The sequence below is a fragment of the Protomyctophum parallelum genome (genome assembly GCF_964188405.1).
Source record: "Protomyctophum parallelum genome assembly, chromosome: 10".
Taxonomy (NCBI): domain Eukaryota; kingdom Metazoa; phylum Chordata; class Actinopteri; order Myctophiformes; family Myctophidae; genus Protomyctophum; species Protomyctophum parallelum.
In genome coordinates this window covers 1,635,828-1,654,740 of record NC_139704.1, presented here as the reverse complement: position 1 = coordinate 1,654,740, position 18,913 = coordinate 1,635,828, and the positions used below count along the sequence as shown (strand labels likewise).

Here is an 18,913-nt window from a genome sequence, read left to right as displayed (position 1 = left end):
CATGCTTCGTGACATCACACCACCATAATAGCCGTCTCCATATATGAAGATCACAACACTGACCTGATCAAACCCTGGATAGCCATACATGGAGAAGACTGGATCATCATGGAGATGGCCAGCAACTCTATATCTGACCTCAAACCCATAGATCTCCTAATGGAGCTGACCTGTTCTGACATTCCATATGTTTCTCTGACCCCCCATGCCAAAGCGCCAGCGCTCGCCCAGCCTGACTTAGGGCCGATTCATACTCCTATTTTAGAGCAGAATAAAAGTCGGTTCGGCTCTGTAGAGCCTACAATGTGACGTCATTTGAGGTTCGGGGGGGCGGGTACCGTCCTGAAGTCGGCTCTTCGGTGCTACTGAACATTTCGGACGAGCCGAAATCATTTTGGCACTACAGCGCCGAAACAGCTGTAAAATAGGAGTATGAATCGGCCCTAAGTGGCAACTATACATGATAGGTACATGATTTAATATTCCATTTCCTTAAGTAACTATTTAGCCGTTTGGAGATACAAGGTTTCCGCCAACAGCAGCAAAACACTGTACTTTATTATGGTCATATTGTATACACGGTACACCAAATTCCCTTTAGAAAATCCAGCACGTTGGCATATTTTTACTGGCATAACTGATGTAGAACAATCTATATTTTCAATTGCTATGATCTGATTATTTATATAGGATATAAGAAAACAGAATCTGTCAATGTAATTCCAAAGATACATTATACACTAGCACAAAATATATATATAAAAAAAAGGTACTGTACAGTTTAAGCAAGCCACACCAACAAAATGTGCTGCAAAGAAGCCAGCTTAACCCAACCGGGAACGGATCCGTGTCATTTTAGATGGACATAGCAACATACGTTTCAAAGAAAATTCTTAGGATTTAGAACAGCGGTTTAGATCTTCTCTTCTGGTGGTGCCCTGGGGGGGGGGGGGGGGGGGGGCAGGTCTTATGGGTCAGGAGAAACAGTGGCTGTAGGCTCAGTCCATACAGCATCAACAGAGCCTTTCCACTCAAAATGCCGTTTCGAAATTCGAACGCCAGCCAAGCACACATTGTGTAAGTCAATGTCTGTTTCCTGTGAGTGTAAGCGTTTTATTTGGTCCAGATTCATTCCATGTCTGTAGAGTCCAGTTCATTCAAGAACCTCTGACACTTGGTCATGAGAACCTTTATGGCTTCTGTCACGAGGACATCGGGTGGCAGGATACCAGTCGACTCCACAGTAACTAGGAAGAGAAAAAATAAATGTTAAACATTTAACACCTTAAAAACAACATTAAAACATCCTGCTGTATAAACATATTTTAATATTATAAATGTAATGCTTCTACAGAACTGCTCTGTGTTGAACAAGCGAAAAAGTATTAAATATGCATTCTACTTTAATTATTTACTCACTTATTTATGAATGGATCGAAGCAGAAATTAGTAACATTTCAGGGTGCATGTATGTATGCACATGCGCGGCCACGCACGCTTATGTGCGTGTGTGATGTGTTACATTAACATTAATTCAGAATATCAGTATGCGTCTTAGAGTAACAAACTGACACTCATGGGTTCATAATTACAAATATTGTACCAAATAGAAATGAATGGCATAAAGTCCACATTGATGATGGTTTCATTTGTATTCTACTGATGCTGCTCTGTACAGCACTTTGTATGTGCTTTTACATTTGACTTGACAGTAATGAGTTTGGTCTCTTGTTCTGAAATTTCACTTCACCAAACAAAAGGTCCTCCTTTCCTCTATCCTCTTCTCATTTCCTACATGCTTCCTCAGTGAGAGGAACTTCACATGCAAGGAAAGGATGTGAGAGTAGGACAGACTATGGATTTAATTTAACAAAGAATCACCCCTGGAAACCATTCAAGACAATTCTAAACACCCCCATAAAAGTAGTGATGATGATGATGATAAAATTATTTGTGATGAATTCCATGCAGATGAAGTGGTCTGAATTAAATGATTCGTGATGAATTACGTACAGATGAAGTGGTCTGAATTAAATGATTTGTGATGAATTACGTACAGATGGAGTGGTCTGAATTAAATGATTTGTGATGAATTACGTACAGATGGAGTGGTCTGAATAAAATGATTTGTGATTAATTCCGTACAGATGGAGTGGTCTGAATAAAATGATTTGTGATGAATTCCGTACAGATGGAGTGGTCTGAATAAAATGATTTGTGATGAATTACGTACAGATGAAGTGGTCTGAATTAAATGATTTGTGATGAATTCCGTACAGATGAAATGGTCTGAATAAAATGATTTGTGATGAATTCCGTACAGATGAAGTGGTCTGAATAAAATGATTTGTGATGAATTCTGTACAGATGGAGTGGTCTGAATTAAATGATTTGTGATGAATTCCGTACAGATGAAATGGTCTGAATAAAATGATTCGTGATGAATTACGTACAGATGGAGTGGTCTGAATAAAATGATTTGTGATGAATTCCGTACAGATGGAGTGGTCTGAATAAAATGATTCGTGATGAATTACGTACAGATGAAGTGGTCTGAATAAAATGATTCGTGATGAATTACGTACAGATGAAGTGGTCTCGGACCCTCGCCAACTTCACCAGATTCTTCAGGTCGTCGTGACGGAGCACTTCCCTGCTGCACGTGTCCAGACGGCTGTTGGCCACCTTAGCCACCTGTCTCCCTGGAGCAACAAACACACACATGTTCCACCACGTCAGTATACCATTGATTGATTGAATACTCATTATAAAGTACAACTAATAAACAACAATGCTAAAAGGAGAACACAAAAAGTCCTGAGGGATTGTTTCCATGGTGGAAATGTGCATTGTTTCCCAAACAGTGGGTCGGACACTTTTTCTTTATTTTTTAAAATAAGAAAATCTAAGATAATTGTATACATTTAATTTTTTTTATAATAATAATAATCTAAGAATTGCCATGAATAAGAAAGCTTGTAGATCGGCTATTTTCAATAGTTTGGGTCCCGGGCAAACGTTGAATGTTTCTTTTGGGTGTCGAAATGAAAAGTTTGGGAACCACTGCGTTAGAAATTCAATACTATACGAGATCATCGATACTAGGAGCAATAACATATATTTACAGAAAAACATTGAGGTTAATTTTATTGGCAAGCTAGACAACATGTGTAGCCCCTGTTGTAAATTGCAGACAGGTGTTATTTTATGGCGATTTTGAAGGAGGGTAGGGAGTCACTGACTGGTGACTGACTGGACTATCCACACAGATTTAAAGTCTTTGCTAAATAGTTACTGTATCGATTTTAAATAATTGAATCGTCATTGTATCATCATGAATGAACCACTATCGTCCATGTGTCGTATCGTCAACCATGAACCGTGATGTGTATCGTATCGCTGTTCAAATGTATCGTTAGTTACACCCCTAAATGTTTACCATTAACGTCTTCCAGCTCTATGACCCCTCGAGAGAAGCAGCGCTTCAGTCTCTCCGCCTTCTCTCCCTCCACCACCTGGAGCAGTGTGATCTCTGGAAGCAGTCTGTAGCTGGCTGTGGCCACGGGAGAGAACTTTGCATGGTCCTTACCTGAAAACACAATAGTATAATTAAATAACAATAATAGTCTTTATTGTCCCCTCAGGGATATTCATCTTTACAGTCCAGTTCCAACAGAAAAACAGATATACATATAGCCAGTGGTGTTAAAAGTACTCACATTATTCACTCAAATACTCAACCACCGCACCTAAAAACGAGTATGTGTCGCCCTTAACCCATTCTGACCTGAGATCAGATTCATACGAGGCTTCCACTGGACACACACTGGTCTGATTAATGGTCATTTGGAGCAAATTCTTTATGTGTTTGTGTACTCATTTTGTATGTCCGTGGCAAAAATAGAATTTCGACAAATGTCCACAACAAGCCAGCATGGCACCCCCATAGGAAGAATGGCCACTTATACCCACGCCCTTCACACAGTGCATGACCAGGTCCAGTTCACTTACCCACGCCCTTCACACAGTGCATGACCAGGTCGATTTCCTGCCCTGGGCGGAGCTGTGCCAGCAGGATGTCGCCGTGCACCGGGCCGATGTTGGCGTCCGCAAAGACGTCTGCCTGGTTCCCAATGGGCACCCACTTCATGTCCTTGGAATACACTGACATAGGCACGAGAAGGAACACTGTTAAATCACCCATTAAGGCCTGAGGCCGATTCTACAAATGCCTTCTAAAATCAGTAGTTCTTCTCACACTTCTTTTTCAAAAATAACAGATTTGCGAGCTTGTATATCTGACCATTTTTTAATAGCCAACGCTAAAATCTAAAATGATACGGGTGTTTTCCCAGTTTAATTGGGTTAAAATAATGCACCCTTTCATTCTGGAATTATTCAGCACTTGTGTGAAGTGAGGGGTTCCCACTGTATTGATATTGGCCACATGGCATCTTATGTCGTCATTTAGTGCCCTAAACAAACAAAACTTAGAAAGGTCATCTTGTTTTCTAGTATGTACAAGTAGGACAGTGATATTCACCACAAACCTGAAAATGTTGCTGCAAAAACAATCATATTTGATGAGCATTTGTCAGACAAGGGGACAGTATTATTTTTGGATTTAGTGGGTGATATTTTGAAATAGAATGGCAGCAACTGCAAGCACCAGAATCTTATTCACGGTAGCTATTGTTTCAGGATACTCCATGGTCCATGCCACATTTAATACTTGTATTTGTGCAATCGTAGTACTTTCATATTTGCATAATTATTTGTATGGTTTATAAGTGGCTAATACCTACCCATGTGATTTAGGTATAATTCCTGTGGGTCTGAGGAGTCTTTTGTGGCTTTTGGGTTCCTCGTGCACTTAACCGTCAGCTGAAGTTTTACTGTGTCAATTTCAGACCCTTCCTCCTCTTCAGATTGTTCTTCACCTGGGAAAAAAAGAGAAGAGTACCCCTCATGAGCCTTTAAAAGATAACACATCAGACACGGGATCATCCGAAACTAGTGTGTGCCTTTCATTCTGTATATATGGATTTATTATTCAATAATTCAGGATTCCAATTCAGAAATAGCTAAAATAGCAGATCTACAAGCTCAAAATGTTGATCTTGTAGATTGGCTATTGTTGCTACTTTTGTGTAGAATGACGAAGTAGGGCATTAATTTACAAAAGAAAAAGTTAAAATACAAAGATAAGAGCTCTACAGCGAACTAGAGCTCTGAGATAAGAGCCTCTATTGCACACTGCCATGTACTGCCTGGCAGTACATGCAACGTACCTGTGGCCCTCTGGAGTGAGTGTGGCAATATAGTGGTCCCCTCCATCATCAAAGTTGCCCACCCCTGGTCTAATCCTTTGCCTCATTCCATGCTTACCAGCATTTCTGTATTCAAACAGCCGAGGGTCAGCCTTGATGGGGACCAGGCCCAGTCTGTGAGCCAGGATCTCGTCCTGGATGATGGACGTGTTGTTGTAGATGAACACTTTCTCTACAGCCATGGTGGGGACCTGTTCACAGTTATAGCACGTATCATTCATTCAAACATTCATTTGATTTATTCTTGAAAGACATTGAGCTTGCCCTCATTTGCAGTATCGTCTAGGATACATCACATACACAATTCCATCAATATTCACTTCAATGATGAAACGGAACAAAAACACAACTAAAACAAAACAGAAACATATAATGTTTAAAAGTAGTTGCACATTCATTCCAAGTGGTTGGGGCATTAAAACACAGCTTGGTGTTTGAGCACAAAGAGTCCTTTAGCTCAGTGCTTCTCAAACCCATTCAAGTTGAAGAACTACTGATTTAGAAGGCATTTGTTGAATCGTCCTTTTAATTTCAAGGACCCCTAGTTAGATATGCATGTGAAACCATGGACGCCCATTTAATGCCAAGTTTTTATCTCTGGGACCGCAATCCACACTGAACAATCCTCTGCGTTCATTTTACTCCGAGAGTGTAGAAATAGAACCAACCATTAGTACAGTCAGTATTGGTTACAGACTTAGTTGTAAATAAGGGTCCATTTGGTTCCTAAATATCAAAGATGTAGCTGTGTTTTCAATCCCAGTGTGAATTTGGTGTGTCAAATTACCTTTAAAGTGCAATTTCATACCTCATGTTAGAAGGTAGGGGAGGAATTACAAAGAAAAACCATACCTCTGCTAGCAATATCCTTCGAAAGGCATTGGCTATAGAAGCATCGATCCCAACCATGTCGAACTCCATGGTGTTTTCATCCATGTCCACCATGTCAATTCTAAAATTCTGCAAAGAAAGCATAAAATATCAGCTCTATTGAATTTTTGTTAAACCCATTTAGAATATATATAATAAGATTTGTGCCGCATTTTCACGATTTTTCTAAAATAGCAGACCTACAAGCTCGTATCTGCTATTTTTCAATAGATAAAGTATAACATAATGCTTAGTTAAAACACCAAAAAGGGGTCCCCGCAAAACTCCTATCTTTGCATTTTAATTAAAAAATAATAATACAAATAACAATAATAACCAATGAAGTATTAAAAACGCTTCTAAACCTCTACATTGGATCCTCAAACTGTCGGTCAAACCACTTAAATCCAACTCGGGATTAGTTTCCGTCTGACTTCGTCATTCTTATCAACAATACAACCATCTCCACATAGATTGGTCAAAAACCTCCTAACTCCACTTGAGCTGGCTTTGGATAAAATGATGGTAATATAAGGACACGTGCTAGTATCTGATGATGATAGTCGTTGCAGCAGTCACAATACCAACTTTGATGTGAATGCGAGGAAGGAAGTCACTCACCTTTTGAAATTTCTGTAAAGTCCAAGTGTCATCGTAGCCCGGGTAGTTGCCAGGATAATCAGTAGTATGAACCTGCAAATGTCAAATCCAGTGTATATTATTTTATCTATTTCTAACTCCAATTGGTCACATTTGTACACTATCAGAGGTACAAATAAAAATAACACTCAATATAGTACAGTGTGACCGCAAAGAATGTGGCAATGCCTCGAAAAAATTGATAAACCATACGTTCCCAAACAAACTGGGGGTCCGGTCAGGACACCCAGGTCACCAGATGAGTACGACATTTTTTTAGCGGGTCCCCATTTGATGGCAAATATAGAGAGTATGCACAGGCATGATTTTCCCATCAGGACACGCAAAACATTGAGCAGCATGGAGTGTTGGAGTTTGGAAGCGTTCGTTGGAAATCACTCAACCGTCCTGTTTCTAAATGTCACATAATGCAGGAGGCAGCAAAATGTTGTGTTATTGAAAACAAGCACTTCCAAACTGATACTTCACAGCTCATAACGTTTCTATGGTGGATTTTTATGAAACAAAAACTTTTCAGATAGAAAGAGGATAATTCAATTAAATTCCTGCATAACTTCCAGGTACGATGATGTCACGCGCATACCCTCTATTAGCAAGCTTCACAACCAGCTATTTTTACAATGTGTTTCTGTGGAACTGGAGGGTCCCCATTTCAAGTATGATTCAGTTGGGGGTCCAGTTCAAATAGGATTATTTTGGGGGGTTTGAGGCCTGTAAAGGTTGGGAACCTGGTGTACATTGTGGCAGGAGTAAAACTTGCTTCTTCCACCACTGACTGACTCGAATAAAAACATGATAATCGCACAGTAACTGATTTAAGCTTAGTTTAGCTTAGTTCAGGGGTTCTCAACCTGTGGTCCTTGAGGTGGGTGGTTCCAGGTGGTCCCCACTCCCCAGCTAAATGGACAACCATATGGACCCTCATTAGATCTCGAACTCTTGAAATGATCTAACTCTGGTCTTGAGTGTAAATCTCAAGAGTGAGATAATTGTTAAAAATCTGCATTACTAATTAATTTAAGTCTACACAATAAGAGAATGTGGAATAATTGTCATGTCTTTCAGCGTTTGCCTGTTATCTCTCCTAATGGTACCACATCAATACAGCATTCTATCTCAATGGTGGTCCGTGGCTAGCTCTGGTCCATAGCCCTAATTAAGCATTAGGGCTATGGACCAGAGCTAGTTCGTGGTTTAGCCCTACAAGTCAGAACCCAATGCTACTGAAGTTTCTGACATGTTTGAGACCCGAGGGGCTAGTTCGTGGCTCAAATCCCGTGGACCTTGATAAGAAAAGGGTTGAAAATCACTGGCTTAAATGAACAGTCAGCAGCAAGCATGCATGTTGACCAGAAGTAACCATATTCATAAATATCATATCATAGCATGATGGTGTCCACAGTTCAATTAACTAGTGGCAGAAGCTACATATAAGCCCGCAATGTTGCTGGATAGAAGGACATAGTTAATAAAGACATAACGGTAATTAAACAACGTACATGCTTAACGCCATATTCTTGTAATATCACTCGATTCCGAATCTCATCCACGTTGCTCATGGACGCCGCCATTTTGCATATGTTTTCATTGACGTCACAGCAGGATAGGCTTCTTCTCGTTTCCGGCAGGCGTTGGACGTTAAAAGGCGTATTACTGCCCCCCGGCGGCCAATACAATAGTCAGTCCAGGTTAGTATAGAATTCTGGTGGGACTCAATGTTAATTTGGTTGACTAAGACTAAAAAGACTAAAAGACTAAGATTTTTATATTTAGTCGACTAAGACTAAATAGGACTAAAACCAAATGGTGTGTTCAAAAGATCATGACTAAATCAGAATTTACTGTCAACACTAGCACTTAGGGAAGGTGCTGGAGTCTCCGGGTGAGAGATGGTCAAGGAACTTGAAGGTTGAATGTGAAAATAGACTTGAGAAGTCGTGTCCTGGAGATAGACGAGAAGGAGATGAGAAATAAACGTGTGGCGGCCACTCTTCATATAGTGCTTATATTGGCTGGATGGATGCTCATCTGATCTCACTGACTGATGTGACATGTGACATCACAATTGAGTCAGCTATATCCATATATGGAGTTATATGATGTCACAATGAGTCAGATATGGAGTTTTACCATGGCATGATCATGATGTCAGCATTCTACATGTCTCTTCTGCGTGCTTTTGGAAATCATGCACGTGTCTCTGGCTCTGTAGGCTATATGGAGCTCAGTCGCTCCCAAACATTTTAGCTTTAACCCAAAACAAGATACAAAAAACAAACTGTGCCAATTAACACAAACATTAAATGCCATTAACAATAAAGAGACAAACGAGACAAAGACAAACATTAAACCTGCATATTCAAAAATGATTGTCAAGTAATACAATTGGGAGGAACGACGTGGTGACACTGGTGACGTGTACAAGTTCAACTCTGCCTCCATGCATGGCTGAGGCAGAGCCACATGGCTCTGGGCTGAGGGAATTAAGTAGGGGTGCTGGCTACTACTAATGAAACAAGACATCAGTTTGGGAACAGACGGCATGACACAAAAAGACATACAGTAGTACAACTATGCAGTGATAGTGAATAAAGGGAATTTATAGAAAGACCCTTTCTGGCAAACCACAAATCATTTGACTATAGACCTTTTCAACAGACAGAGAACTGAGAAAAAGAAATAAAGAACTGAAATCTCAGCCATATGTTTTTGTTTACATGGAACTGGATAGAGCTCTCTCATCATTATTCTACTGTAAGTATTTGTCTCATCAGCAAGAACTGAACAGTGATGGTGAAGAAAGAGAACTTGGAGTCATTTGACCAACAGACTATAACTGAGAAAAGGAAATAAACTAAGGAACTGACAATCTGACATTTCAACCATCTTTCCTTATCAAGTCAGGTGCAGGTTATTATTGTTTGATGATGTCTATAATAAGATCAAAAGGCAAGGGCTAAATAGATGTCATGCCCACAATGAGACTGTTGGGGCCCTTCTGTTCTTCTTGAATTAGCCCCCCCCCCTTTAAAATGTGTAGCACACAGGCATAGTCACTATGGCACATTATGAGTCCATTCGTATACATTTAGGGCTAGCTATTTGGGTTTCTGGTAAAAGTATTGACCATTTATTTTGTATATCTGTGACAAAAAAAAAATATTGATCACAAGCTGGCAGCCTGGCACGGTGATGACCCCTGGTTTGTTCATTTGTATTTGGAGAAGAAGGGAGGCGAGATGCAGCCATGACATGATCAATCTGGGGACCACTGTTGTGTTGGGTGGGTATATGGGCTAAGATTATAATGTTTTGTAATGATAACACTACATCCCACTGTTTCTCAACCATTGACTACTAATAATCTCCTACTATAACTGTCACAGTCACATACTTTGCCTGTCTAGCCCTTGTAATTATTTGTTATGTTCTAGTTGTTTTGGTTCTATGTTGTCTAGGTGTTTCTCATGTGTAATCACTAATCACTAATCAGCCCTCTTGTGTAGTCTTGTTCCCCAGTCAGTCCTTGTCCAGTCATTGTTTGGTGTCACTTCTTGTTCAGTTCAGTGTTTGTGTTGTTTTCCCAGTTATTTTGTAATAAATCACCCATCTTGGATCTTGAACTCTGTCTGCTTGCTGTCCTGCATTTGGGTCCTCACCACACCACCGGAACGTGACAATGACTCAACCAGACAATCCGGTGCACTTCCCCCTATTGAGATACTAACTAGTGGGGGGAAGAAAATCAACCCCCCCCCCCCCCCCCTTCTAGGCCTTTTCTATGCCAGTAGCACATTGAGGATGAATGATAATTGGCCTCTGCGTAGTCTGCGAGCAGCAAGTGGATAAGTGACATTTTTACGTTTGCTCAGCAATGCGGATGTGTCAGGCTTCTATCCCTGCAGAACTCAAGATGAACACGAGGTATAATCTTAAAGTATTTACTTTGCAAAAATAGAACTTAAGTGCACCTTACAAGGCTGCAGGCAATAGAGAGAACATACAAACAGGTAGAGCAGAATGATAAGCCAAAAACCACAGGTAGGCCCTTAGGGAGAATGGGAGCAGGTGAGAGGTGAGTCATCAGGTCACTGGGTGAGCGGGTTTGGCACAGACTGTGGAAGAGGATGTGACACAATGTCTGTTGTGCAGTGTCAGACTTCCTCGATTGACCAATCAGAATGGTTGACATCAGTGTTACGTCAGTGCACTGGCAGTACACAGTACAGTATATATTCCCTTCAGGCAACATAAGAGTGTCTTTACACTTTCACTTTGTCTCAAGCCACTCTTGAAAGGAAGAGACAGAGAGAAACAACAGCAACAGTGTTGCAGAGATGCTCCCGCCGAGGTTCCTGTCGCTGCGTTCCACTGTGTCCAGGGCCTTCTGTGCGCTGGCCGTGGCTCCTCCTCCTCCGGACATGACGGAGGTTCGCAGGAGATTGATGGCCATCGTGGGAGCGTCCAGTAACTGGAGAGACCACCAGCAGGCCTTGGCAGAGCGTGTGGCCTTATCGTCCCAGCTGGCCGGCTCGCAGAGCGAGCTACCGGTCAGGAGGATGCGAGACAGCTACGTGGAGGCCCACCTGCCCCTGGGGTCTCAGCCTCTGCTCAAAGAGAAGTACATCACGATCCACAACACCGTCCGCTTCGGACGGATCCTGGAGGACCTGGACAGCTTGGCGGTGCTGATCAGCTACTGTCACACCCACAACGATGCGCTGCCCAGATCTCCGCTGTCCATCGTCACCGCCCAGGTGGACAAGATAGACAAGAGGAAGCACACCATCTACCCCGACCGCGATGTCAAGTTCACCGGTCACGTGACGTGGGTGGGGAAGTCCTCCATCGAAGCCAAGATGCAAATGTTTCAGTACTACAATGGAGCTTACTGTCCCGTTCTGGACGCTACGTTTGTCATGGTGGCCAGAGACCCGGAGAACAAGAAGGCCGCGTTCGTGAACCCCTTGAAGCCGGAGGGCTCGGAGGAGGAGAAACTGTTCCAGGAAGGAGAGAAGAACAAGAGCCGCCGCGAGGCGTTGAGAACCGCGTCGCTGTTAAAGGTGGCTCCGACGGATGAAGAAACTAAGGTGGTTCACAGCCTGTTCCTCAACACCCTGGATTCTAAGATGGTGAGCTTTCAAAGTCGGGTTTTGCCTCCCAACTCCGTGTGGATGGAGGACGCCAAACTCAAAGGACTGGAGATCTGCTATCCTGAGGAGAGGAACATCTACAACAAGATCTTCGGGGGTTTCCTGATGAGGAAGGCCTACGAGCTGGGATGGTCCAACGCGTGCATCTACGGAGGAGGTCGTCCCAAGCTGTTGGGCGTCGACGACATCGTGTTCCAGAAGCCCGTGGAGATCGGCTCCGTGCTGCTCCTCTCGTCGCAGGTGTGCCACACAGAGGGGAAGTACATCCAGATCAGAGTCCACACAGAGGTGCTGGACCCGCTCACGCGGCAACACGACACCACCAACGTGTTCCACTTCACCTACGCCTCGGAGGGGGACCACCTCCCCGCCGTCGTCCCCAAAAGCTACGGAGAGTTCATGCTGTACCTGGATGGGAAGAGGCACTTCAAGCGGACCTTGGAGCACTGAGCAAGGGACCCACTGACACGGAGTGTGTGTGTGTGTGTGTGTGTGTAATTCTCGAGTCTATTCCCGGCGCAAACTTTAGATTATTTTGTTGTTGGAGTGGTGCTAACCGCTCCAACATGTGACTTTGGGTGTCTAATTCTGTCGCATGTGATGTCGCATTCAAGTCAATGTCAAAAAAAAAGTTTATCTACCACAAATAAATTAAGTCTGCCATTCCCATTCAAGTCAATGGCAAAATAAAGTGCTGCTCTGCTCACTTCACACTGGGTGTTATTTTTCCATGTATAACATAAAAATAAAGTATATCTATCTATGGAAAAGGCCATTATATGTAGCAATGTGGGTATTATTAACGTCACTCACTCACTGTCTTCCTCCATGTCTTCCTGGGAGGCACCAAAGATCCCAGGATGGTGTTGGGCGAGTGGGAAGACAGTTGGACAAACAACAACACATTTCATATTCATATTCATATTCATACACAAGAACCTCTGCACATTTTCCATGTGTCATGGTTCTATTTAATCACGTGATCCCTATACGTCCATATTCTTGCTGTTAACATTCAGTGGAAATAGACAATCTCACAACGGGTCACAACGTGACGCATTCTGAGCTTGTAGATCAGCTATTTTCGAGGAAGACATTTAGTGTAGTGCAAAAACAGAGGAGGGGTCTAGAATAAACTCCTCTGAGGGTGGGGACTCCGGTCATTTAGGGTTAGAGGAGGGCAGGGCTTAAATTGTTAACTTATGCAATGTGTTTGAGTCCAAGGATTGACAGTTTGTATCTTCTCTATTTTGTATGTTTGCTGTATATGTTTTCTGTTTTCTGTCGAGGAGGTTTGGCATAGAATCTATTCCCGGAATAGATTCTGGGAATGTGGGGAGGCAAACATGTCAGATATTTATTTACCTCCCACTGTGGAATGTTTTTGAGGTCTATATTGTTTCAGTTGTGTCTGAACGAGTTGTATGTCTTCATTACTGACAAGTCAAGACCCACCTCCTCACCCTGGAGGCATGGATGAGGGTATGTAAACTAAAGTCTGTCTGAATTGTGTTGAGTCAGGCTGTGTTCCATTGTAAATGCACAGGGCTGGTTCCAGTATTCAAATGCTAATAAACTTTGAATACTTTGAGGATCTGAATTGTGTCTGTATGAACAATCCATATGTGCCTATTGGTGTGATGGATCTTCTAATCTTTATTAGGAAGGTTCAGAGACACATTAATGACTGTGTCTCTCCCTTGTATACCCATAGAGATCTCTGTGTGTCTGTCTGTCCCTTTTATCAAAGTCAAAGTCGTACGATTTGTCACACACGTTACCGCAGTGAAGTTTGTTCTCCGCATTTGAGCCGCAGCCGTGCCGCGCTCGAGAATCATTTGATTAGTAGATTTAGATTATACCCACTCATAGAGATCTTAGTAGCCTACTGATGTCAATATTATCGATTCGATAATGGGTACCGTACCGCATTAGATGCTTCTGTTGTGGAAGAGAAAAGGGGAGAGAAGAAAGGGAAATCTGAAGAGTCGCATGACGACATGGGGTCCGTTCAGACTCTTTGACTGAGCCAGTGATTCTCAGCCTTTTTCATTTCAATGATCCCCAGTTTAATATGCATTATCACTAATCTTATTAAGCAAGCCTTGTGAGCCATGAGGGCAGGAGGCCTATCTCCTGTTTCCGTGGCATGGGGCAGCTTTGCTGGACATGATGCTAGTATGTTGCAGGGTCGTACCTCAATCCAACCCTTGGTGCTGAGTGCCAAGCAGGGAGGCACTGGTTCCCATTTTTATAGTCTTTGCCTCTTTGGTATGACCCGGCCGGGGATCTTTGTTCTTTTATGCCCACATATGGAAATTACTGGCGTGACGTCACTGCTTGAATACAGGTGCAGGTAAATAAGGTGTGCTCTGCATTTTGTACCTCTATATTTTCAGATGTTGACAGTATCTCTCAGCCAATCATGCTCTCACAGGAATGGTTGGCACACATTCTGGAGGCTGCTCATGCTGGCCACATTATGTAGTCATATCTTCACGGCTGGGATCGAGGTACGGGGTGTAGTGGATTCTACGCACCCAGGAAGAGTAGTAGATCCTGTGCACCCCAAGGACTTGATACTTATTCTAATAGGAAAGACTGGAGTGGGAAAGAGTGCCTCTGGAAACACCATCCTGGGGAAGAACGTCTTCAAAGAGGACGTTTCACCGGAGTCGGTGACGGCGCATTGCCAGAAGGAAGAGGTGGAGACAACGGGCGGAAGGAGACTCAAGGTCGTCGACACGCCGGGCCTCTACGACACCAACATGACCAAGGAGGAGTTAAAGAAACGGATCGAGGAGTGTGTCGTGCTCTCCGTGCCGGGACCCCACGCGTTCCTGCTGGTGATCACCCTGAAGGCGAGGTTCACTGAGGAGGAGAGGAACACCGTCGGATGGATCCGGGACAACTTTGGCGTTGACGCCTCCATGTACACCGTCGTTCTTTTCACACACGCAGACCTGCTGCGGCACAAGTCGGTGGAGGACTATCTGAGAGAGAGCGAAGAGCTGAGGAGGCTGATCCACTCGTGCGGGGGGAGGTACCATTCGCTCGTCAACAGCCCAACGGCTGCCACGCCTCACGGCCAGGTCGAGGAGCTGCTAGACAAGATAGAGGGGATGGTACAGTACAACGGAAGAAGACATTACACCAACGACATGTACCAGGAAGCGCAGCGGAAGCTCCAGGAGGAGAGGAAGAGGAGGGAGCAGGAGGACCTTAGGCAGAAGAAAGAAGAGGAGGACAGGATTAAAGAGGAGAAAAGAAGGTCTTGGTGTAAAATGACATATTTTGCCAGTCTGGGATTAATCGCTAAGGGATTCATCGGAGGAGGGGCATATTTGTCCTCCACTATGTTAGTGTCTCTAGGTGCATACCTGGGAATCACTGAAGGCCATGAATGCTTAAAATACATGTTTAAATGACATGCTGTGAGGCACCCCGCCAAGCTGCCGACCACTAGTATATTTATAGGCCTATAATCTATATCTATCTATAAATTCACTACATCTCTGTGACTGTATCTAACTGTTCAACCAAAAGTCAAACCTGCTGTGTGTATTACCCAACTCTCAAAATATAATTCCCAAATATGTAAATGCTAGAGTCGCTATTCTAATGTCTGTCCCTTTTATGCCCAAATGTAGATCCCTGGCGTTGATAAGACATGTATCATAATTTATCAATACATTCTCTTCGGGGACCACTTCACCCATTTTCAACCTATCTTCATATAATTGCTCCTCAGTAATGCTCATTAAAACATGGTACCATTCGTTGGGAAACAAAGTGGCATTCCGACGCCTTTGCTTCCACATGCGGTTGTGGTTAGGGGCAAGGGTTAGTATTAGCATGTTGAAATGTTGGCAGGTTTGATCATTTCAAACATTATTTTTGAATAGTTTTTAAGAACATTGGCCTCATCATTCGCCAACCGTACATTTTGAAGAAGATTTTGCCAATGTTGAGAAAATCTACACGCACTGAAGAGCACTCTTAGGAAAGCCTTTGAGTTAGTGTGACATGTTTGTGCAAAAAATATTTTTGCACAAATTATTTGTGAGACCTTGAGGAAGTTCCAAGGGTCCACAGAAAAACGAAGAACAGTTTTACCACTTCAGGCCCCATACCATTACCCACCCCATAATCCCCCACCCAGTGACTCCACCCACCATCATCATCACCCCCCCCCCCCCCCCTTTATGCTATGTTGATGAATTCACCCTTTGTCAAGTCCCGCCCGTGGTTGTGCCCCTCTTCGCACCCATTGGTTGCAGTTTCGTGGTTGGACAAAAATACCCTCTCTCCATCCACTACCATTGAAATAACATGTTTTTCAGTTGCTCCATATTGATATTCTGTGCACTCGATTGTTATTTTAAACATGGTGTCAGTAAAAAAAGGAACATCACAGGTGCAGCACGGTCACTCTGCATATCATGTTTGTTTTTAGTTTTTTCCAAAACTGTTTTAGCAAATTCAACATAAACAAGGCGGAACAGGGCAGAAGAGCCTGCTGGTTAGTCAGTCAGGGACCAATCAGAAGGCTGACAAAGGGTGAATTGAATAGCCTACATAGGACCACAATGGAAACAAGTCATAACAAGTGTTATCCTTTTAGCCTTAATCCATTAAGGATGGGAACATCTTTTGAGGTTTTTGAAGGGCACTAGCCCCTTCTATAAACAAGTGTAGCCTAGATTCTGTCTTAACACAAACATAAATGCCATTGACAATGAATGGAGAATTTACGTCATATGTGTCTGAGCAAATCGGCATAGGCCTACGTACTGTATGTCGGTGGTAAGTGGGAACCCTTGGCCAATAAGGGACTCCATTCTTATGTACGATGATTAGAGCGCCCCTCACTTCACATGGGTGTGATTTTTTTTACCTTTCAAGACGGGAGCCCATTGTTGTGTTGTTGCTATGTATAGTATATAGTAACATGTTTTGTAATTGTGTGTATCTGTCTGTCTTTCTGAGCTCTTAATTGAAAATAACTACAATACCGGTAATAATAATATAATTCATCGTTGATTCTTCATGTTTATGAAATGGTAAAAACTACAATCAACGTTTGCAATATTTGTGTATTTGCATTGTTTACTAATCACTTTCATAGAGTGGTAAAATAATGCTTAGATCTATGTTATTTTATTCACTTTAATATATTATTCAGTTGTGTTATGAGTGGAACAGCTGTTGATGTCGTTCATAGAATCTATCTCATATTCCTGCATAGTAAGCCATCTGAAGGCTATCGCATTATAATATTAGGTTGTTGAAAGTTGAAACGGTATTGTTTTGATTCTTGTGAAAAATATGATCGTCACTGGGTGGACTCGAACCACCAACCTTTCGGTTAACAGCCGAACGCGCTAACCGGTTGCGCCACAGAGACGGTGGTGACCACAACGGACGAAACAGGAGTATTCTTTAGTCATGTGACCATTGGACCTCTAAACAATGAAATTACATTTTATGACGTGTCTGCATGTGTGTAATATATAGGCCTACCTGTATATCACCAGACTTCAGCTTATGGATGTCATCTTTTGATGTTTTTATTCCAAAGTTATGGTAGCGTTAACTTCATGGTGCACTTTCACTTTTTCAGCAACAGAGGGCGCCAAATGACAAGCATGGAGTAGGCCAGCCCTGAAATAAGTCCCACAGCCAGCTGTCTCATAAACATGCAGTGGTGGAAAAAGTACTAGCCCAGAATTCAAAATGTACTAAAATGGTATCAAAATGTAACAAATGTAGAAAGTACCTGTTGAAGATGTAATAAAGTGTAATACATTTACCGTAAAACAACATGCAACAATTAGTTTCATATTCTTTGACACAATGTGTATGAAATATGATACATAAACTAAACTACAATCAGCTGTCTCTCTGTGTGGATTTTAATATTTTATATTTATTTAACTTCAGGTTGACAGAAACTATGGCCGAGATCCCGAATCAGACGAACCAGATCCAACCAGGAATCCATTCCGTCACATTTAATGGAACCAAAATCCAGAACCGGGTTTTATCTACAGCACTGTCAGAGCTGTCAGTCTGTCTGCCTTCCTGTAATGTTATTTTTGTACAAATATTTTTCACATTGTCAGGTGAATGTCAGTCATGAATTAATTTATTAGGTGTTCCATCATGCTCATTTAAGAGTGACTAGATGGCTACTTCAACCAATCAGATTGCTTCCTTGAAACGACCTGCTGTATAACCCTATTTAGTGATGATCTTAAAGAAAAGGCTGCACGGCCTGGTATTCCTAAAGTAACCTAAGTAAATTATGCTTAAACGGTTAAACTTAACCTTATTCCTAACCTTAACCTCATTAACTAACTAAAAATACATCGCATGGATGCACCTGGGTCTTCCGACATCATACCCCTCACTCAGGCGACCCAGCCGGGGTTGATCAAATCCCGACTTACGTCCCAGTAGCCACCCTTGATCAGTCCATCAGGGAATGAGCAAGGCCACACAATCCGTTGCTCCGGAACTACTCTGCCGGTACTGGGAGAACCAAAATCTGGCGCATGGAAGGACTAGGCTCTGTGGGTTGACTCCTGACCGGGCCCCTCCTACGTCTCACCAGGTCCACTCTCACCAGGCACAGGACCTGTGCGTTGCACCAGACTCCCAGTACCAGGCCCTGCATTCAGTAGTTAAACTATGCCCAAACCTAACCCTATTCCCTACATTGAGGGGTGAGATGGTTTAGAGGCAACCGTACCTGATACCCATGTGAAACATTGAGGGGTGAGATGGTTTAGGGGAGTACCTGATACCCATGTGAAGTACCATGAAGGGCAATTCCACACCAAGCACTCCAACCGAGCAAAAAAACAAATGTCAAGACAAATCTTTTGTTACAAGATC

At 42.7% G+C, this 18,913-nt stretch overlaps 3 protein-coding genes across 4 annotated transcripts; 2 read left to right on the top strand and 1 right to left on the bottom strand.

Moving 5' to 3' along the window:
* Nucleotides 1–446: 446 nt before the first annotated feature.
* On the bottom strand, nt 447–8,447 carry polr1c (RNA polymerase I and III subunit C). Of its 2 annotated transcripts, XR_014569825.1 has the most exons (10): nt 8,360–8,447; nt 6,822–6,893; nt 6,183–6,290; nt 5,389–5,521; nt 4,806–4,940; nt 4,012–4,164; nt 3,440–3,589; nt 2,586–2,702; nt 581–1,247; nt 447–500 (listed from the first exon to the last, which is right to left on the bottom strand). XR_014569825.1 is itself a non-coding variant. In XM_083774637.1 (9 exons), the coding sequence occupies exons 1-9, from the start codon at nt 8,429–8,431 to the stop codon at nt 1,129–1,131; spliced, it is 1,059 nt and encodes a 352-aa protein (XP_083630763.1). In that variant the 5' UTR covers nt 8,432–8,447; the 3' UTR covers nt 447–1,128. The 2 variants fall into 2 exon arrangements, 1 of the variants encoding a protein (XP_083630763.1); XM_083774637.1 differs by having other exon boundaries at nt 447–1,247.
* A 2,701-nt stretch (nt 8,448–11,148) lies between these two features.
* Nucleotides 11,149–12,639, top strand: LOC310865547 (acyl-coenzyme A thioesterase 9, mitochondrial-like). Its single transcript, XM_083774704.1, has one exon. The coding sequence runs from the start codon at nt 11,198–11,200 to the stop codon at nt 12,461–12,463; it is 1,266 nt and encodes a 421-aa protein (XP_083630830.1). The 5' UTR covers nt 11,149–11,197; the 3' UTR covers nt 12,464–12,639.
* A 1,806-nt stretch (nt 12,640–14,445) lies between these two features.
* On the top strand, nt 14,446–18,699 carry LOC310865230 (GTPase IMAP family member 7-like; the record flags this gene model as incomplete). Its single annotated transcript, XM_083774256.1, has 2 exons — nt 14,446–15,284; nt 18,630–18,699. The coding sequence occupies exons 1-2, from the start codon at nt 14,482–14,484 to the stop codon at nt 18,697–18,699; spliced, it is 873 nt and encodes a 290-aa protein (XP_083630382.1). The 5' UTR covers nt 14,446–14,481.
* Nucleotides 18,700–18,913: the final 214 nt, after the last annotated feature.

Coding starts and splice junctions, on each gene's coding strand:
- LOC310865547 (XM_083774704.1), top strand. CDS start 11,198: ATGCTCCCGCCGAGGTTCCTGTCGCTGCGTTCCACTGTGTCCAGGGCC.
- polr1c (XM_083774637.1), bottom strand. CDS start 8,431: ATGGCGGCGTCCATGAGCAACGTGGATGAGATTCGGAATCGAGTGATA. Junction 6,894..8,359: donor AAGAATATGGCGTTAAGCAT/GTACGTTGTTTA, acceptor TGACATTTGCAG/GTTCATACTACTGATTATCC. Junction 4,165..4,805: donor ATTATACCTAAATCACATGG/GTAGGTATTAGC, acceptor TGCCTATGTCAG/TGTATTCCAAGGACATGAAG.